Source organism: Gouania willdenowi, chromosome 24 (genome assembly GCF_900634775.1).
Source record: "Gouania willdenowi chromosome 24, fGouWil2.1, whole genome shotgun sequence".
NCBI lineage: Eukaryota > Metazoa > Chordata > Actinopteri > Blenniiformes > Gobiesocidae > Gouania > Gouania willdenowi.
The window spans coordinates 17075659-17097187 of NC_041066.1; the positions used below are offsets into that span (position 1 = coordinate 17075659).

Here is a 21529-nt window from a genome sequence, read left to right on the forward strand (position 1 = left end):
CTGATTTTGCTTATATTTTATTATACTTTAACTTTATATTTATTTATACATCAGCAATTAATGTAGTTTTATATATTTCTCAATTTTATTTATTTATTTTTTAACTATATTTTACATTATTTTATTTTTGCGTTCGCAGCCACGCCCACGGTAGTGCGTCTGATGCGGAAGTTGCCACGTCACACGTGGAGACCAAACAGAAAGGGATTTGTGAGCTCAGCGTGGATCTGTGGAGCGTCTGGTAGCGAAATAGTAAGTGAATTATGGCCAGTTTCTTCATTGACGTGCTTTGGTTTTGGTTATTTTATAGTCATTTACGATTTAAACTAGAGATGTACCGAAAATGAGAAAACTAAGTAACGCCGAAACACCGGAAGAAAGAAAAAAACATGTCAGTTATTGCATTCATGGCTCTGACTGTATTAAACTAGGCACTGTGATTGCACACATTAATAATAATGCTGCAAAAAATAACAATTAAAAAAAAAAGTACTAAAAATAGTATTAGTCGAGGTATACAGGGCATTTAAGACGTAATAAAAACAATACGGGAAAAAAAATGTTCAATATGCCAATAGAATCAATTGGTAATACTGTAGTTAGCATGACATGTAATCAGCAGAGTCTGCTGTAGTCTGATGAATGTTATATGTTCAACTTTGAAGGTTATATATATATATATATATATATATATATATATATATATATAGTACTGTATCCCCCCCACTTTGATTCATCATTTAGTAACATTGATCTGATTGTTACACAGGATAAGCATATACAGAAGAGAAAAGAAAAAGAAGGAATGAACGAGCCCTGTCACTCCACATGTATACTTGTATAGTCATAAAATACTGATTACTTTAACGAAAGGCACTGTGAATTAGGACTTTAAGGTTTTTTTTTGTGAACTTATGAACACTCGAAGCTCAAATTTGTTGCTCTGTCATCAGATTCTGTTCTCTTCTGTATATTCAGGAATATCACAGCCAAAAAAGTGAACGTTTTGTTCATATATTTTTATGTACACTTATTTCCTTTATTTAAATGTCTTTCAAAAGTTTATTATTTTTTTCGATGCGAAATAAAATATGTGTTCGGAATGGATATTTGTTGCGTAACTTTTACTCATTAAGTTTTGGACATTTTTTTTTTCTTTCTCTGACCTTGATCACCTTTTCGTGTGTATCAGTGATGGCACTATTTCAGGAAGTATCAAAGCAGTCCAGTCTGCATCCAAAGCCAGAGGGCTTGGTTCTGCAGTATGGCACAGCCGGCTTTAGGACCAAAGCCAAACACCTCGACCACATCATGTTCAGAATGGGTTTGCTGGCCACACTGAGATCCAAACAGACCAAAGCTACCATCGGTGTCATGGTGACGGCATCGCACAACCCTGAGGTGAGATTCAGCAGCGGACCTCCACTTTGGTTTGTTTTTGTTGTCGCTGAAAAAGCACATTTTTTGGATAATGACATTCAAACGGTTTAAACAGTGTTGGGTGCAAAATTAATATATCATATATTTGCTGTGATTGTCTGTGTGCTTGCATGTCAATGACCCATATCTATCCTGTGATGTCGTTTCTCTTTCTCTCTGCATGCTGAGTCATGTACTTAGGGTCACAGAGCAGATAAAGCATATGCACAGGCAAGATGGAACCTTACCATCAAGGTTGCACAGGCATAGCTAGGATTTATGAGAAGACACCTCCACACACACACACACACCGCTTTCTTCCTGCAATGGGGACAGTTCCTGGGAATCGGCTTTCCCTCGTACTCGCTGAAACTTGTCTCTAAATATTTTGTAATAAATTATATATATTTTTTTACAAATGTCCATCCTCCTTTTTATGCACCAACATTGCAGGGCAAAAACAAACTTATTTTGTATTAAAGTTATGGACAAAAATTGCCGTAACAACAGTTTTTATGAGTAATTCATCACATTCACAAAGAGTCTGTCATCCCTTCTTGTGCTCCCATTCAGGAAGACAATGGAGTGAAGTTGATCGATCCGATGGGGGAGATGTTGAAGCCATTGTGGGAAAGCTACGCTACTCAGCTAGCCAATGCTGAGCAGGGAGATTTGCTTCCAACTCTGAAGGACGTAATTAACAAAGAGGCCATAGATATGAACCAGGAGGCTAATGTGTTTGTGGGAAAAGATACCAGGTATGTAAAGAACTGTTCCTTTCTCACACAGAAAAGCCATTATCTATGGCAGGGGTTCTCAACTTTTTCAGCCCGCCAGTTTATTACTATTTGCGCTATAGTATACAGTCATCTTAAAGATGTAAGTAATTGTTTTATTCAGAAATAAAATGGGTTACAAGGGACAAATTTGAAAAGGTGGTGAAAAATAATAATTAAAAAAAACACAGAAGTTGGTTAAAAGTTGCAAATTAGAGTGACCAAAAAGCACTAACAGAAAAAGTGTTCAATGTGTCAATATTGGGTGAAAAAAGTTGGAAATATTGCTTTAAACTGGCAAATAATGCGCATGACAAATCATGAATGTCATTAAATTGGCAAAAGTGAGCATGAATTATGGTGATAAGAGGTTGAAAGTGACAATAACGGGTTAAGATATGTGACATTAGGTGAAAAAAGTGGTGAAAATGATTGATAGGTGCTGAAATTGTCTTGAAAGTGGAGAAATTTGCAGAAAAGGCATTTTAATTGTGATGGAGAAGTGGCAGAAATGGGTGTAATGTAGCAGTAAAATGCATTAAAAGGAGCAAAAGTATGGCAAGAAAAGGTGATGAAAATAGGTTAAAATAGGACAAGTTTGGTGTAGTGGCAGAAAAAGGGTAAAAATAAACAAAAAGCCTCAAAATGTTCAAAAAATATTCTTAGTTTCCTAAAGGCATCTGACGACCCCCTCTCAGCGTCTTGGAGGAAGATGTCCCGACCCCAAGGTTGAGAACCCCTGATTTATGGTACGGGTAAATATTTTTTCCATATATGTCCTGTAGGAGCAGTAGTGCCATACTTTCCCAGGCAGTTCTTGATGGAGTCTCTGCTCTCAGTGGACACAGCAAAGGTTACTTGACAAATAAACAGACAAGTTTACATCTGAAATGTGGTTGTTTGCCCACAATGCATCACAAAACCCTTATTTACCTTCTGGTTGTTTCTGTGAATTGTCTCAGACTATGGTTTGGTGACGACCCCTCAGCTCCACTACATGGTTTGCTGTCAGAACACGCAGGGGAAATACGGAGAAGCCACTGTGGAAGGCTACTATAGGAAACTGTCCAAGGCTTTCATTCAGCTCACCAAGAACGTAAGAAAACGTCATGCATCGTAGCGTTTCACGCTTCCTGGAATCACGTTTTCTTTTTTTCTTTCATGGTTTTGCTTTCTTCTCCAGGCATCGAACCGCACCGATGATCAAAAACATCTGTGTGTGGATGGCGCCAACGGCATTGGGGCTCTGAAAGTACGTGAGATGGAGAGTCACCTGCAGAGGGAGTTGCAGATTTCCCTCTTTAACGATGGCAGCAAAGGGAAGCTGAACCACCAGTGTGGGGCCGACTTTGTCAAAGTGCAGCAAAAGCCTCCAACAGGTACCATATCACATGACTTCATCTGTGAGACGAGACCATTCGAGCAGGCTGTGCTTGGATTTAAAATTTACACCTATATTCATATCTAGACTAGGCCTGCAAAGGGAATGTTAAATTAAATGAAACATTTCATGGGAATTGTTTATGGGAATTAACTGAAAATTGTTATTTGGATCCCCATTAGCTTCCACCTTGGTGGTTGCTACTCTTCCTGCGGTCCATAAAAAAAATTAAATAAATAAAAATCCAAATTCTAGTACAAGTAAGAACAGAAAACAGTTAAAATGTACAGAAACATTACATAAAAAGGTTAAAAAATACATAATATATGCATTAAGATTGGTAAAAATAGGATTTTAAAGCATTTTTGAATATGTATAAAGTTGACATGTTTTTCAGGTGCCTAGACAATAAGGTAAATAAGTGAAAAGCTCTTAAAAAAAAAAGACAGACATTTGTAAATAGTTGGTAGTCATTTTAAATAACTTTATTACATTCAAACATAAATATTAGCATCCACGCAAATTAATATGATTAAAAAACCCAAAACTTCAAATAATGTATTTGTAAGTAGAACTTTATAATTATTCTAGTTTTGGAAACATTTTGTTTTTTAGGACTTTGCAAAAGAATAGTATCTTAACCATTAAACAATATAATTTCAACCCAATATGTTAATCGGTGTCAAAATCTGCTTTTTAAGCACAAACAGAGCTGTGTTTGTTTTAACTTCTATTGTTTTTTTAAACAATCAATTCTTTCACAGCAAAAGCATCAATATTTAGTTATATTTTACTCATCTACCTGAGCCCTTATTTAAAATATGAGTTAGGGTTAGGCAGGGGCGTGGCCTAACTACCCCTGCAGTTGGCAGTGTGTTATGTGCAAATAACTGAGGAATAGCAGAGGTATTCTTAATTATATTTGCATGAAATCTGGTTGTTTAGGTCAAGCTGATACTAAAATAAATGTTCCCAATTATACTTAATGTTCCTGATAACGGCCAACCTAAATCAATTCCTGTTTATTCCTGTTATTTCCCATGAATTCCCGTTTAGAGTTTCCAACTTTGCAAATTCACAGAATTCTGCAGTCCTAATTGAGACAGTGTTACTGCACGCAATAAAAACCCTGAAAGATAGAAATGCTGAGAGATTTTGCTGCTGCTGATATTAACTACCGTCTCTGTCCGAAGGCATCAAGGTTTCCCCGGGAGAACGCTGCTGCTCTTTCGACGGTGATGCTGATCGGATCGTTTATTATTTCACCGACTCCGACGGGACGTTCCACTTGCTGGATGGAGACAAAATGGCTACTCTCATCAGCACTTTTCTAAAAGAGCTGCTAACACAGGTACACTCATGAGAACAACCAAGCACACACACACACACAGTTATACACGTGCATCTGTTCAATCATCTCCTTTGGACACACAGGTGGGTTTGGACTTGAAGATTGCTGTGGTGCAAACTGCTTATGCAAACGGAAGTTCAACACACTACCTGGAGGACACAATGAAGGTGGTAAAAATGAGTAGAATCAGTGTTTCCTTTGTCTTTATAAAGTGATCATCTCACAGACTGTGGTGTTTTGCAGCTACCAGTGCGATGCACTAAAACTGGAGTGAAGCATCTTCATCACGCTGCTCAGGAGTTTGATATCGGTGTGTACTTTGAAGCCAACGGTCATGGAACTGTGAGTAGGAAAAAACACAAAAGGCTCTTTAAATGAGTATGCATGTTTAGGTTTCATTCATTCAGATGACTGTTCCTCAGGTAATCCACCTTGATCTCCTGACATGATCGCTTTGATGTTTCCTTTGAAATTTCTTTGACTTCTGTGTAATAGTTCCAGCAAGATGAATTATTACGCGGAAGTCAAGGAAACTTCAAAGGATACATCAAGTCGATCAGCAGATGCCTCTGATGAAGACTGGCAGTTGACATTCAAAACAAGTCAGGAGATCAAGGTGGATTTCCTAAGGAACAGTTGTCTGAATAAGTGAAACTTGAGCATATTATTCAAAAAGGAGACAAAAATGATCTTGCTGGAGTTATGATGGTAAATGAGGAGTTCGTAAACGTGTGTTTGTGTTTATGTGTCGGTCAGGTGTTGTTCAGTCAGGCAGCTGAAGAGAAGATCCAACAACTGCTTGAGGACTCCAACATTAATGACAAACAGAAGAGAGCCGCTCTTTTGCTGCAAAATACCGTCAACATCATCAACCAGGTACACACTGTGTTACTAGTTGAACAAGGTATTCATAGTAAAACATGGTATTTTTTCCACTAAAAGCTGTTATGTTATGTTGTTCACTTCAAAGACCGTCGGAGATGCCATTTCTGACATGTTGCTGATTGAGGCTATATTAGCCATCAAAGGGATGACTGTGCAGCAGTGGGACGCCATTTACAGGGACCTGCCCAACAGGCAGCTGAAAGTCAAGGTAGACATCTGTCTGTGTGTGTTTTCTTCCATTTATTCCAGCGTGAGGCTTTATTTATTGGTTTTATTCCAGTTTATATTTACACTAGGGTGACCATACGTCTGGGTTTACCTGGACATGTATTCTTTTCACGTATCGTCCAGCCAGATTTTAAAAAGTCATGAAAATTCCCAGGTTTCCCATGGACCCTGAACGCATCTCGGGAAGAGTTCATTTAAAAGACCGTTGTCACGTACTGAGTTTGCATCGTACTGAGATCGTATATGCACATGTGCACTGTAGAAAAATTACATTTTGCTAAATAAAAAAAAAAAATTTAATTTTTGTTTTCAAAGTAGACGGACACGTGTTTTATTTGTTTATTGGATTTGGTTAGGGTTAGAATCTCAGTACGGAGGTAAACTCAGTACGTGACACCGTAACTCTATCGGCAAAATTCCAGCAGTTTCTGAAAGCTAATAAGTTGCTCTTTAAAGTCAGTGTCATGTCATTACGGTGGTTTTACATACAATGACGAGGTCATTAAAGATGCCGTTTTATTTTGACAAAATTGTCGGACATGTAGTAGAGAGAAGAGAAAGACTTTGATGGATAGAACAAGACCAAATCCTGATTTAATTAATAAATATCAGCAGTTAGATCCTCCTGAATGATAAAACCTTCGTGGAGGTTCAGAGAGGGGTTTGAAAACAAATGAGCCACCGGGAGAAACTTAGAATGTAGGAAGTTAAGGGTAAAATAAGTTCAATTTCTGAATGAATAAATGTTGTTTTGCTTTTCTGTTGTTAGTCTTTACGTGTTACGGTGTGTGCATTCATTTTTATGTTTTCTAAACCTTATGTACAATAACAACTTATTTATCTACTACCGTATATATTGTATTTTGCCGTTACAAGGTAGATTCAAGAAAACGTCGAGGACTTTTTGAGTATGCCGAGGTCAGCCCAAGTGTACTCGTTTTTGGAAATCAAAATATGGTCACCCTAGTTTACGCAGCTCTTTTCAAACTTTAATGAGAAGATTTTACCCTTGTATTGTTACAGTTTCTGATTTTATTACATATTTTAAAGTATACGGACAGTTGACTGGGACCAGTTAATTCGTCACGTGACCCAAGCTTTTAGGATCCTTGACAGCAGTTAAGTTAAACAGCATGGACAAAATGGAAACCACGTGGATCTTCTTCACGTCTGCAGGTGTCGGACCGCAGAGTGATCGACACAACAGACGCAGAGCGGCGGGCCGTGAGTCCAGCAGGACTGCAGGAGGCCATCGACAGCACAGTGAAGAAGTACACACAGGCTCGGTCCTTCGTGAGGCCCTCAGGCACTGAGGACGTGGTGAGAGTTTACACAGAGGCCGACACACAGGTGAGAAAACACGTCGCTGTGCAAACACACCGCTCCATGTAAAGGCATGTTGTAAAATTAAAAGTTTTTATACTTATAATTTATAACATGAACTGCCAGACTTTATGATGGTGAGGTCAGTGAAAGGTTTATGGAGTTATGCCTACAGCTAAATATTAACATGAATTATTACAATGAACTAACATTATAGTCCAGAGCACTTTTATTCTAATGTAACTTCACTGAAAACTGTATTCATGTTTTGACTAGTGGTATTGACCAAAACTCAAAATAGACATATATGATATGAATCTCAATATTTTTACCTCAATAAAGTGTTACCAGAAATACAATTCTGGCTCAAATTTGCTGATGCAAAATGCCATTTATTATCAAACACCTGCACAATAAGTGCCACTTGCATGTGTCATGTAGTGTGGCTTGCTATGGGTAATGTCTAGGTTAGGATGCACTTAACAATCCATCTAACTTTTCATGCTGTTCTGAGAAGTAGCAAAACTCCTGAAATGAATATTTTGATACAAAAAGCTGTAAAATAAAAATACATTGTTATAGGCAATATTGTAATTTTCTATATTGTCAAAATAGAAATCTTTGTCTTGAATCTTGGCCTAGATTTGGCTTTACTTTGCATCGTAGTAAATGTTGATGTTGAAACTGATTTTGTCTTTCAGGAAAATGCTGACGCGCTTGCACACGAGGTCAGTCTCGCAGTATTTAAACTCGCTGGAGGAGTGGGAGACGAACCCAAACCAATGAAGTAGACGCATCAAACACTCCAAACCAATCAGTGCATTAATGAATGCAAACCAACTTGGTTTGTATTTCAATTCTAATATAATGACTTCTAATAATGTATTTGCTCTGGGAAAGTGCTTGAATTTTCATGTGAAATGGTGTCAGGCCTGTTTATGATTATCACTGTATTTGTGTGTGACGATAATAGGAACAATGAAGGAAGGAATGGAGAAACACTGCCATGTGCCATAATGTACAGATGATTTTCGTGGTTTTATTTCACAAAACAAAACAAACAAGTCACAAAAAATTCACCTTAGGAGCTTAATGCTTGGATTTTACTTTCTACTGTTTCTCTTTATGTTGCTCAGTTAACTTTCTCCCTGTGGTCAAGGTGCTTTCTGTCACTTTCAAAGTAAAAGTCCTCTACTATTAAACAGGAGATAAAATTAGTCACATAGGCTTAAATTAATACAAAACTTACAAATCAAAACATAATAAATAAATACTAAATTTGTAGAAATACGTAAGGCTCAACATTTACATCAAATGTTGTTACTTCCAGGCCCCAATGGGTTATAAATAACTATGAATCTTGGCTACAGCATTATTCATTATAAATAATTTAGCTCTGCTAAAAATACTTGACTTTTCTACTTTTTTTTAAACTTAAATCGATTTGATATTTATTTTTTTTAAAATCCTTGTAACATGAAATAAATGTAAATAAAAAAAGAAGTAAATGTATGTTTTTCAAAGTAACACTAATAAAAATGTTTTCAGAATGAAAACAGAACTTTTTTTTTAAATTTTTAAACTAACAGCAGGATAAAATATCACATACTGCATGTGTCAAACTCAAATCTGGTCCTTTAGACCATCCAATCTTGGAAAAAGTTAAAAAGACAGAAAAATTCATAAATCATGGTCCAAATTACCAAATAAATCATCTGTAGATATCTCAGCCCTTCTAAATACACAAATTCAATGAAACTTTCAAATATTTGGAGGATCGTAATTTTCCTATGCATTTTAAATCTCAAATTGTTTAAAGAACTCAATTTTCCCCAAATTATTTCATATGGTTTCCCCCAAATTAAATGAAAATTGGTCACAAAATCAATTAAATTTAAAAGAGAAAATCCTGCAGGGACTGATATTTGTCACTTATTGCTTGGAAATTGTCTGTGCCTTATTAAATTTATATATCATTTATACGTCGTGTAAAGTGCAAACTTAGAGTCATTAATGTGGAAAATGCTAGTTTTCTCACTTGAAATCTCAGATCAAACTTTGGATTTTGTTCTTGAACTAAAATGAGTTTGACCTCCCTAATATACAGTAGAGTATACGTATGAGTGGATTATGTGAGTTAATCTGAACAGTTTTCCTCAGAGTAATGCACAGGACTTGTAAAACAAGCTGATTGCTCAATAAACACTTTATTACAGTTCTTCTAATCATGTTTGTTTCTCCTGCTGAGGAGGGTTAGCATTAGCATGTGATGGACGTGATGAGGATTGCTCTTCATCTGTGTCATCAGTGGCTCCAGAAACGCTGATGGTGCACTGGTGTGTGTTGCTCTGAAAAGAGTCTTCATGTGTCCTCACTGCTCTGAGAGAAAAAGGGAGAACGGGTTGAAGAACAGCTGAGATGAATCCTCGTGTTGTGGATGCATTAGTTTTCCTCTCAGACCTCTCTGTGGCCCACTCGCCCGTGTCGTCGTCAGCCTGGGTGTCCGACGTGACAACATCCACTCGACCAGCAGCAGTTTAGTCTGAATGAGAACTTTTATCAAAGCTGGTGATGAGCTGCAGACCTCCAGTCATGTTTGAATATTCCCTATATTTACTGTAAATAAAAGCCTATTTTAATCTCTTTCACCTGTAGGTGGTGATTTCAATCTCTAGCCATCTTCTCTTTGGTCACCTCCAGGCTCAACTTCATTTCCTCTATATGCTCCTGTTAGCACACATGGATCCAATATTTTTTTTTAAATACTTTATTGCAATAATTAACAAAAAATGTACTGTAACAGTCAACTGTCATCGAGAGTACACTGTATTTTTTTTTAAAAATATATTAATTATCAAGAAATAAAAATACAACAACACACCACTGCTTACAAAAGGAAAAATGGGAACGCAAAAGTTTAAAAGAAATGCCTACTAGGAAATAGGGGATAAAGCAAGTGCCTGTCAAACATCTTTTGATGCAATTATGTAACGGTTTAGTCTACCTAATCTTTTTTTCAGACTAAATTGTATTCATTTTTTGCAAGTTATCTTTAATTTTTCACGTCATTTTTTTTTAGCATCTCAACCAAAGATTTATTTTGGGTGAGTTTTGTTGTTTCCATGTCTTTGTCATCTGCTTTGTGGCTGTAACACACAAAACATTAAAGAGTGAGGTATACGCCTTTTGTCAATTGTTTCCCAAAAAGTTTTATGATGTCATATTTTCATTAAGTTCAAAGATATGTGAATACATTCTGAACCTTTTCTTTCCAAAACTTGCTCAGAGTAGGACGTGTAAGAAGCATGTGTCTCATGTTCACCTTCCATGCAAATTCTTTTCAATATTTAAAAAAAAAGTCACTATTAGAGATGAAAATCTATAAAGCACCTGTACTTAGAGTCTCTCACCTGTAGATTCTCCTCCTTTTTCCTATGTTTTGCCACTGCATCACACATATGAGCTTCTAAATACTCATTTCTTATCTTTATTGCCTCCAGCTCGATTGATTTTTACAGAACATCCTGCAGCTTTATTATTGCACTGTACCTGTAGATTGTTGGCAGCGATACTCTCATACTGAAACTGAATCTGTGTGAGGACTGAGGAGAGGTCAGGAAGACCAAAGGTCAGATAAAACAGCGTTTTAAACACCATTTCCTACCATTGGTGCACAAGCAAAACATTGCTATATGTCACACACTGCCACCATAGGCAAGGCAAATATATTTGTATAGCGCAAATTATACACAAAGGCAACTTAATGTGCTTTACGTGAACAAAGGGTTTAACAGAAAACATTCAACAGCTTAAAAATCAATAAGAACATTAAATTGAGCAGTAAAAACATTTCAAACACATTACATCAACAACATGACTAAAAATGTCCCTCTCAGTCATACGCAGTAGAGGAAAAGAGTGTCTTTAACTTTAATTTAAAAATGTTCATAATGGATTGGATAGGGCAAATGTATCAAACTCAAGGCCTGGGGACCAAATCCGGCCTTTTATAGCATCCAATTTGACCCGCAGGAGTAAGTCAAAATGATAGAAAAAACATGAATCATTGTGTAAATTATGATCTAATTTCACAGCCCTTCCAAATACACAATATTATATGTGGCAGTGAAAACTTGAGCACAATAATGTTGAAGCTGGTCGTTTTCCCACCTATAATCTGTGGCCCACTTGAAATCAATCTGGTCTTATTAGTGATTTACACACACTGAGGCAACTTTTTTTTTTCAGGTTTACTTATTTAAAAGCCCATCTGAGTATTAACAACGCCATGATAGACACAAGCTGTGGATTTTATTCTAACAGTAAAACAACATGTTACCTCCTTGTGAACTTTCTGCAGGAAGGACCTCTTTGCCTCAAGGTCATTCATCTTCCTCTCCAGTGCAATCTGGCCTGAAGTTGCTTTGTCCACATCCTTGGAGACAGTCACATTTTTGGTCAAAATGAAAGATGCGGATATCTTTTCATTTCAATGACTTTTAAAGACGATTGTCTTACTGAGCGTAGATTCTCAATGTTAAGCTCTGCCTTTGTTCTGACTTCTATACAGCATCGTCATATTTTGACTTCAGTGTGTCCAGCTGTCCCAACGTTGCATCTTTGGCAGCCAAAGACAAATCCTGCAGACATTTAAAGATAGAATATAAAAGCACATCTTAAGAAAATTAACAAATGCTGCTATTAGGTTGAAGATTGATCTGACCCTCTGCACTTTCATCTGATGTGCTTCCCTGTTGAGCTCCTTCAGCTGAGACTCATAAATCTGCCTGAGGCCTGATGGTAGGACATAACTGTTTTTAAAGGCTTCGATCTCCGTGTCCAGCTGCTTGTTTTTCGACTCCAGTGTTTGCACCTACAGCATCAGGCAAGAAGGTTCTCAACCTAGGGGTCAGGAACCCATTTTTGCTCGCAAGACACTGGGACAGGGTCAGTACTAAGAATATTTTTTGAACAATTTGAACCCATTTTTGCCTATTTTTTTTATCCTTTTTCTGCAACTACACCAAACTTTCCACATTTTAACCTGTTCATCTCTTTTTATTGCCATATTTTTGCTCATTTTAATGCATTTTTGCTACATTACTCCCATTTTTGCCACTTTGTCAATTTTCAATTCCTTTTCTGCACATTTTTTTCCACTTTGAAGATGCTTTTGGCACTTATAAACCTTTTTCACTGCTTTTCCCACCTAATGTCGCATATGTTGACCCATTATTGCACCTCTTTTCACCATATTTAATGCTTTTTTTTATTTTTTTTTTAACCACATTCACAATTTGTCATGCCCATTATTTGCCAGTTTAAACTTGTTGTTCGTACTTTTTTTTCTGCCCCCTTTAAGCCAATATTGACCACTTTTTGCCTCCGTTTTTGGCCACTCTAATTTGCAACCTTTAACTTCTGTGGCTTTTAAAATCCCATTTCACCACCTTTTCCATCATTTTTGGTCACTTTTTTAACATGACTATATACTATATGGCACAAATAATACCAATGTTACCACTACTTCTCTTCAGTTGCTCGGTTATCAATAGATATAATGGGTTCATTATTAGAGCAAAAATGGAAAGACTGCTTTAACTTAGGGTGTTAGATTTAACACTTGGAAAATAGGTAGATGATATATGTCTTTTTTAAAAATATAAAATTTTAGTCCAAAAACAAGGAAAAAAAAATTAAATAAATGAACTCACATCCATGTACATTAAAAACTGTAGGAGTGAAAACACTTCACAGAGTTGATTGTGTTTCACAAAATTTCAGTGTAAAAAAAATTGTTAAAAAAACAACACTATTTTCATCAAGTTTGACTCTAAATTTACTCAGTGATAAAATCTCATTAAACTTAATTTGAATTTAAATTACGCACTGGTTAGGGTTATTTTTCTGTGTAGCTACTCCAGTAATTTCTAGTGGTTTCTGTGCATGTAAATAAATGTATTATTTATGTAAGTCTATGTGTAATGGAGACCAGTGTGTGTTTTTCGATTTGTTGTTGTTGTTTTTTGCTGTTAATAAATATGTACTTCTTTAGTTATTGAAAATGTGGGCTAAAAAAAACACTTTTCGCTCTTTCTCCGGGCGGAACACACGCTTTAAATGCTGCGTAGAGCTACCCGGACGCTTTTTGACGTTACACCAGCGTCCACCTAGCTGAACTGTTGTCTCTTCTGTGTTTACTCATTTTCAGGCAAATTATTTTAAATTTAATTGTTACTCTCTACCTCAAAGTGCTTCGACATGGCGGGGAATTTCTGGCAGAGTTCTCATTAGTAAGTTTGTCGCAGTCTTTTCACGGTTCGTGTGTTTATTTAGTGATTTTCCGTGTCTGTTGTTGGGCCTAAACCGTGTGTATGTGCGGTGCTAACAGTTGGTGCTGAACTGATAAAACAGCTTGAATTAATGTGTTGATGCAAACAGCAGAGAAAACAAACACAGTGGAATATAACAGTGGTTTTATTCTATTTATCAGACGTATACACGGCTGTATATATATATATATATATATATATATATATATATATATATATATATATATATATATATATATATATATATATAATTTAAAAAAAAAAAAATAACAATAACAACAGTGTGTTTTGTGCTTGGTCGACACTCTACAGGTGCTTTTGTGTGCTTGGTTTGATTAAATATTTTCATTTATTCTTTTAAAGTCTGCAGTGGGTTCTGGATAAACAGGATCTGATGAAAGAGAGGCAGAAGGACCTCAAGTTTCTGACCGAAGAGGAGTACTGGAAGCTACAGATCTTCTTTGCAAATGGTACTTTTTTCCAAATTGATATCCTCATTCCTATATTATTGCATTTTCTCATTTCTAATAGGATGTGTACTTTAGTTTGTTGTCGCAGGTTTACTAGGGTTGGTTAGTCAGCCCATTTCCCCAAATCGATTACAAATCTATTGTTGATTAATGATTATCCATAACTTTTAATTTATTGATTATTTGAAAGGGACAATTCACATTAATAAACAAAGATGTTGTAAATGAGCTCGATTTATTCAAAAGAGGCTAGTTTTTATCTGGTTTCACCAGTATTCGTTTGAGTATTAACAATTATTAATGTTATTTAACATCAGTCTCATATAGTGTGATTGAAATTAAAAGGACTTAACTGGTTTGTATTAAAATTATCAATTTTTTTTGGAAAATTTTAGAATTCATTCTTGTCACAAAAAAAAAAAAAAAAAAAAGTTAATTGATTATCTTTTTTTTTTTTTTTTTTTTTTTTAATCAACTCCCCCACTTTTGACCTAGTCAAGTGTTGTCATACTGGTCTAATTCATTATTGTAGACATCATGCAGTAATTGTAAATATTCAGTTTTTAAACCAAATATTCTTTTGAAAATCATGAAAATCTCTGATTAAATACGTTTTTATGGCACATGATTATATTTTCTACCTATAAAAGCAAGGGACGTCTGTATGTCCACGTGCGTGTGTGTGTGGAGCGCATATCTCCCCCCAGTGTCTAATTAAGCTGTAACTTTTTGCACAGCTTGCATATAGATCGATTTTGGACTTATTTGGTGATTACGTTTCAAAACGTTTATTTTCATTTTGTTTTGAACGTGGGTTTGAGAGAGAGTTGTGACAATGGAAGTTTGAAATAGACTCAAATAGTTCCCAGAAGTTATTGGTGGGCAATGGCAGCGGCTGTGCTCAAAGCAAATAGCTAAACTTGCAAATTTCACCACGAACACGTTATAAATGCTGAGATTTTTTCACCGCGTGTTTCTAACATAGTGCGCACCTTGGATGTACAAGACATGTTTGTGTGTAATTAATTTTCCCACTGGGTTTTTTGAGTTTTTCCTTGCAGAAGGAGGGTCTAAGGACACGGGATGACATTTATTATACATTTGCTTAAGTCCATCGAACATTGGTGCAAACTTTATCAACGTCTCATGCGCATGTCCAAAAAATTTAAACTCGGGGAAATTGCACACGCTATTTTACTTTGCACCCGCAAATAAAACCACTTCATAACAGTACAGAATTTGTACACCTCTTCAAACACATACCCATTTGGCCATAATTAACAACTCTACTTAAGCTCCCACTATGAATATATACTTCCAACGGGCATTGTACAAATAAACAAAAAAACTTAGCTGTATATTATTGTGAGGCAATAATATAAATATATATATATAGATGATGGGATTTTAAATATATTCCAACTGAACCTATAGACAGTTTAATCAGATTTTCTAATGCACTGGCTGGATTATTTCCACTGGCTAGAAGTTTCACAGCCAAATTTTAATTTGTGTTTCTGTCGAACGCAGTGATCCAGGCTTTGGGTGAACACTTGAAGTTGCGACAGCAGGTCATCGCTACAGCGACTGTCTACTTTAAACGCTTCTATGCCAGGTAAGAGAACTTAATACATTCACACAGCTGTCCAATATTCTCCTAAATCACATTGTGTTGCTGACATTGTCCTTTTTAAATCTATTTTTAGATATTCTCTAAAAAGTATAGATCCGGTACTCATGGCGCCAACATGTGTTTTCCTGGCTTCTAAAGTGGAGGTAAGTACTAGTGTACCAACCTGAATTATCTATTGTTGTTGGTGAGTTTTATAGCTTTTCCTTCGTTATATTGTTTTTCTCTGATTTGAGACCATTTCTGCCCTTTTTTTTTAGGAATTTGGAGTTGTGTCCAATACAAGGCTAATTTCTGCTGCAACATCTGTCTGTGAGTGATTTCTCACTTAAAACATAGATTTTAAACTCAATGTGACTTTCACCTATTAATATATAATGAGTAATGTTGTTATTTTGAAATAAAAGGGAACAACAGTGTTTTAGACTATGTATATCTCAATTGTTTTTTGTTTTTTTTGTTTTTTTTTTAATATACAGTGAAAACACGATTTTCCTATGCCTTCCCAAAGGAGTTTCCTTACCGAATGAATCATGTGAGTAACGTTAGTAATATCGGTGATAACTTTGTAAAGTTTTTAATCATCTAATTTACCAAAAAATGACATTTAATTTGCAGTGCTAGTATGATTAGTACGAAAAAGTGAAGCCAGAATATAATTTAATTGCTAAAGTTGTGTGATTTTTACTGGGCTTTCTAATAAATACACAAGAACATACATCAAACCTAATAGTTTTCCTGCTTCCGCCGCAGTTATTTATGTACTGCCACGCTGCATTACTGCATCATAAGAGCCCCTTTAACTGTGCTGCGCTGTTGTCACGATGGTGTTAATGACTATGTGAGAATCCTCAGCTAATGTTCACACATCTCTGGTAAAATCACAGTTAATGTGGGAGATATTTTTGGATGGAATAATGCTTCCTCCTTGTACATGCAATCATTAAAGAGGTGAATTACGGCAGCAAAAGCCATTAAAGCAAATTCACCTAATTAATGTCCTGCAGTCGGAATCATTTATCTGACGCCATCCCAGTTCCTTCCTGGTTACAACATGATCCTTAGAATTGGAATGTTGTAAATGTTGTACCCTTCGTTCTTTGGTTGTTCAGTTTTAAAACCAAATAGAAATAACAAATAAACGGTGTGGTTAATTTGTTTTACTGACTTAAAACCAAAACAGAGAAATATCAAAAACCACATAACCAGTGTTTTTCTGTTTAAAAGAAAAAAAGAAAAAAAAATCTTCTTCTGTTTGAGATATTTGGTATTTACAGGGAAACAGCTGGCAGCCGTCAACACACACGGAAGTTGATCACATGAAACGAGGATCACCAGTAGATTCATTACACCACCTCTGGTTCCTTTGATCACATATTGTGTGCGCTTTTTGTAACATCCATTTTTTTCAATGTTTCAATTCATCAGTACTGGCATCAGCAGCTTATGCTGTCCCCATCCCCCGTCTGTGGGTCCCCTCTGTGTGGTGAGCTTAAAGCATGAAGCTCTCATCCATAGTTTCCCTTAAAAATGCCAATATCGCCCAAACAGAACAAGATTTAATTTTAGAACAGAAAAATGCTGCTTGTCTGTTTTTTTTTGTTTTTTTCTGTGTTTCTGTTTTGGTTTTAAGTAAGTAAAACATATTTGATTTGATTTTAAAATGGAATAACCAAAGATCGAAGGATACACGGATTGTCGTAAAATAATCTTTTTCAGCCAATGAGTTAATGTTCAGTAAGTTTGTATGTATAGGTGAAGCATGTCAGTAAAGTCCCCTCATTGTCCTTTGTGTCTTCACAGATATTAGAATGTGAGTTCTATCTTTTGGAGCTGATGGTGGGTAATGTATAATAAAAATGTTTTTTTTTTTGCTGCTTGAATGGTTGGATTGACTGATTAATTTTCATGTGACTTATTTTCCAGGACTGTTGCCTCATTGTGTACCACCCGTACAGACCCCTGCTGCAGTATGTGCAGGACATGGGGCAGGAGGACATGCTGCTGCCTCTGGCCTGGTATGATGATGAAGCTATTTCAGTGCATTCATGTTTTTCACGTCTATCCCTGTTAGATTTAAATGATGTGTTCTGTTTTCTATCTTTTTTTTTTTTTAGGCGAATTGTGAATGACACATACAGGACTGATCTGTGTCTGCTCTACCCTCCCTTTATGATCGCCCTGGGTAAGAGTCGTGTAATATTGTTCGGTTGAAAAAAATAATAATAATCTGGTTTAAATGTGACATCATCAGCTGATCTCCTCCATTTACAGCCTGTCTACATGTTGCCTGTGTGGTGCAGCAGAAAGATGCCAGGCAGTGGTTTGCAGAGCTTTCTGTGGACATGGACAAGGTTGGACCCAAAATGTTTTCTTATTTATAGTTGTTGTACAGTAGTTTTTAAAAATAGGTAAATTCCTTTCAGAAATTGCCTCAAAGTAGTAGAACTGATTCCTAACTCCTAACTTTACCACGTCATACAAGTCAAACTTTAATATGTTAAGGTTTCATTTATCCAGACAACTGTTCTATGGAAATCCACTTTGATTTTCTGACATGTTTCGACTGTCAACTGCCAGTCTTTGTCAGAGGCGTCTGCTGATTGCTTTGATGTTTATTTTGAAGTTTCCTTGACTTCCGCGTAGTAATTCCAGCAAGATTCTTTTGTCTTCTTTTTGAATAACATGTTATGGTTTAATTTATTCAGGCAACTGTTCCTTAGGAAATCCACTTTGATCTTCTGACGTGTTTCGACTGTCAACTGCCAGTCTTTGTCAGACGCGTCTGCTGATTGCTTTGATGTTTCCTTGACTTCCACGTAGTAATTCCAGCAAGATTCTTTTTGAATTACATGTTAATGTTTCATTCATTCTGGCAACTGTTCCTTGGGAAATCCACTTTGAAGACTGGCAGTTGTCAAAACATGTCAGGAGATCAAAGTGGATTTCCTAAGGAACAGTTACTATGTTGAGGTTTCATTTATTCAGACAACTTTTTTCAGGAAAGTTACTTTGAAATTTAGTTTAATCTCCATACATGTTTCAACGTCCAACTGTCAGTCTTCATCAGAGACCTCTACTGATTGCTTTGATGTGTCATTACAAGTTTTCTTCTAAGGAAAGCATCAAAGCATATACTGATCGCTTTGATGTGTCCTTATGAGTTTTCTTAATAAATGAAACTTTAACATATTATTTAAAAAGAATATTGCTGGAATTAAATAAAACTTTGTCATTTTATTATGTCGGTCATCCTGATACCTTTTGTTTTTGTGCAGATCTTGGAGATAATCCGTGTCATTCTGAAGCTGTACGACCAGTGGAAAAACTTTGATGATAGGAAGGAGATAGCTGCAGTGCTGAACAAAATGCCCAAACCCAAACCTCCACCAAACAGGTATGAATGGATTTAATTCTTCTGGAAATTACTTTTTTTTTTTTTTTGGTGAATAATTTCAAACTAAAATGGGAGCTACAAAAATGTGATTGTTCAATCTGATTGCCACATACTAGAATAATGACTAATCATAACATGAGTAAGGAACGAACAATTTTGTTGTGTGTATGTGTTTTTGTTTGTTTGTGATTTTGTATATTTCTGTTGTCGTTTTGTCTGGGGTCCATTTTTGTTGTCATTTAATGTTTTTATGTTGTTTTGTGCCTTTTCTGTGTTTTTGGAGCAATTTTATTAATTTTACTGTCTTTTTTTGTCATTCTGTGCACTTTGTGGTCCTTTTTTTGTATTTTTGGCATCATTTTTGTGAGACTATTTTTCAATTTAATGTGTCTTTGGTAACATTTTGTGTATTTTCAGAGTCGTTCTATCTTTTTGTTGTCATTTTGTTTGGAGTCAGTTTTTGTTGACATTTATTGTGTTTTTGTGCATTTTGTTTTGTTTTGGTTTTTTTTAGCAATTTTGTGTATTTACTATCATTTTGTGCACCTTTTTGTTTATTTCTGTCATTTTGTATGTTTTGTGGTCAGTTTTTGTAATCATTTTGTAGGATTGTGTGTTTTTGTTGTAATTTTTGTGTATTTTCAAAATTACTTGGTTTTTTTTAGCCATTTTGTTTATTTTTCTGCCACTTTGTACGTATTTCTTGCCTTTATAAAAATTATTTTGTGGGTTTGTTTTGGGGGCTGCACAAAAGTAGACCGAGGGCTGCATGTGTCCACTATGCTACTAGTTGAACATGTGTGATCTAAGGTTTTCTGTCTTTGTGTCTCCAGTGAAAGTGACCAAAGCTCCAATGGAAACCAGGGCAACTCCTACAGCCAATCATAGCACAGCGTTTCTACTCCATTGTTGCAGTAGATTCGTAAAACACCACACAGTACGAACTTTGGAAAATCATTGGGAAAGAGAACATGCACACACACGCAGATGGTCCTTCAACCTTTATTACGACTCTGACAAACTCTTCAGCTAATCAGAGGCGGTGTGCAGAGATTTCCAGGTTTGTGCCTCTTTTGGATTGGGACTGAGTAGAATGTGATTATCCAAATACTTATTGATCATGTGGAGATCCTGATATCCTTGAATAGTCTGGAGGAGCAAGGCATTCCACTCTGTGGGATTAAAAAAAAAAACTTGATCACAAGTACTGTGTGTGTATGTGATGCGTGTGTGTATGTGATGCGTGTGTGTATGTTAGCACTTTCTGTCAGTTGCTAGTCCGAGTCTGGGCCTGTCATTCCTCAGGGACTGCAATAGTCTTCTTTGTGTGTAAATGGGACAAATCTCATGTCTGGAGGCTCCGCACTGGTCCATCAAATATTTGTGCTTGGAGTTCAGTTCTTCTCCCTTCCATTTCTTCTTATTATTTGTAAATAGCTTTATGCTTTGTGTTGACGTTTTAACATTTTGTGCTGAATTAAGGAAACAGATGGTAAACATGAGTTGGGTTCACTTTGAGTGTGGACTTCCAATTGTGTGTTGTTGTTTTTTTTTTTTTTTTTTTAATCTTCCCTGTGATCATGTTGGCCTATCTCAAAGCTGTTCTTTTAATTTTCCTGCTGTTATTGACTAGATAAAACCATTTTCTAAATCATGTTCCCCCCCCCCCTTTTATTTAAATGTCATACGGACTAAATACAACCTGTTGGCAAACTTTGTTTATAGTATTTTCTCTTTTCTTTATCAAAACTTTTGAACAGAGGTGAACAGTCGGTGTGTTTGTGTGTCTTAATGGTGTGTGTGTGTGTGTGTGTGTGTGGCTGTACACAAAAGAGGTGCTTGAAAGCCTTACAAAATAAAAGCTGCTGGTTTTTAGAGAGAAAGAAGAAGAAAAAAAATCCATCTCAAAAGCATATTGTCCCATTCGGATGACCTGTAAAATGTGTTTGGGGCAGTTTTTGGGGGGTTTATTTCTGCCACTGAGGGGTGATTTTTGAGCCTTTCAAAGGCAAATCACATGCTGATGTTTTCTGCTCTGCCTTCTGGAAGTGACAAGAAAACTAAAAGGGCTCCATCCCCAGTTAAAACACTTTTAAACAATACATCTTGATTGTTTTTACTGTGTATTACTTGAAAATTAAGTTCTGGTAATAAAAATCTATGGTTGGCAGAAAGAGGTGTGGTCTGGTTATTAAAGCCTTTATGTAACACTCATATAGACTAGGAAATCTTCCAGCATCACAAACAGTCCCTTTTTTACACAACTCCACAATGTCAGACCAAAACCTGCTGGAGTAGGACCCCTAGCGGTGAAAACAAGCAGTATGTACACTAATA

General features: G+C 36.1%; 3 protein-coding genes across 3 annotated transcripts; 2 read left to right on the forward strand and 1 right to left on the reverse strand.

Moving 5' to 3' along the window:
• Nucleotides 1–119: 119 nt before the first annotated feature.
• Nucleotides 120–10006, forward strand: pgm3 (phosphoglucomutase 3). Its single transcript, XM_028440271.1, has 13 exons — nucleotides 120–252; nucleotides 1193–1401; nucleotides 1993–2177; nucleotides 2981–3048; nucleotides 3158–3291; nucleotides 3379–3574; nucleotides 4770–4927; nucleotides 5011–5094; nucleotides 5171–5269; nucleotides 5684–5803; nucleotides 5898–6020; nucleotides 7217–7390; nucleotides 8065–10006. Coding segments are annotated over exons 1-13 (1641 nt in total). The 5' UTR covers nucleotides 120–251; the 3' UTR covers nucleotides 8155–10006.
• Nucleotides 9589–13626, reverse strand: LOC114458080 (low molecular weight neuronal intermediate filament). Its single transcript, XM_074783795.1, is given in 10 exon segments — nucleotides 9589–9742; nucleotides 9824–9858; nucleotides 10040–10090; nucleotides 10774–10912; nucleotides 10914–11023; nucleotides 11703–11798; nucleotides 11882–11929; nucleotides 11932–12003; nucleotides 12087–12236; nucleotides 13609–13626. Coding segments are annotated over 10 exon segments (873 nt in total).
• On the forward strand, nucleotides 13506–21362 carry ccnc (cyclin C). Its single transcript, XM_028439621.1, has 12 exons — nucleotides 13506–13656; nucleotides 14059–14165; nucleotides 15696–15780; nucleotides 15872–15941; nucleotides 16056–16107; nucleotides 16275–16330; nucleotides 17599–17634; nucleotides 17722–17813; nucleotides 17913–17980; nucleotides 18070–18149; nucleotides 19074–19192; nucleotides 20026–21362. The coding sequence occupies exons 1-12, from the start codon at nucleotides 13625–13627 to the stop codon at nucleotides 20078–20080; spliced, it is 852 nt and encodes a 283-aa protein (XP_028295422.1). The 5' UTR covers nucleotides 13506–13624; the 3' UTR covers nucleotides 20081–21362.
• Nucleotides 21363–21529: the final 167 nt, after the last annotated feature.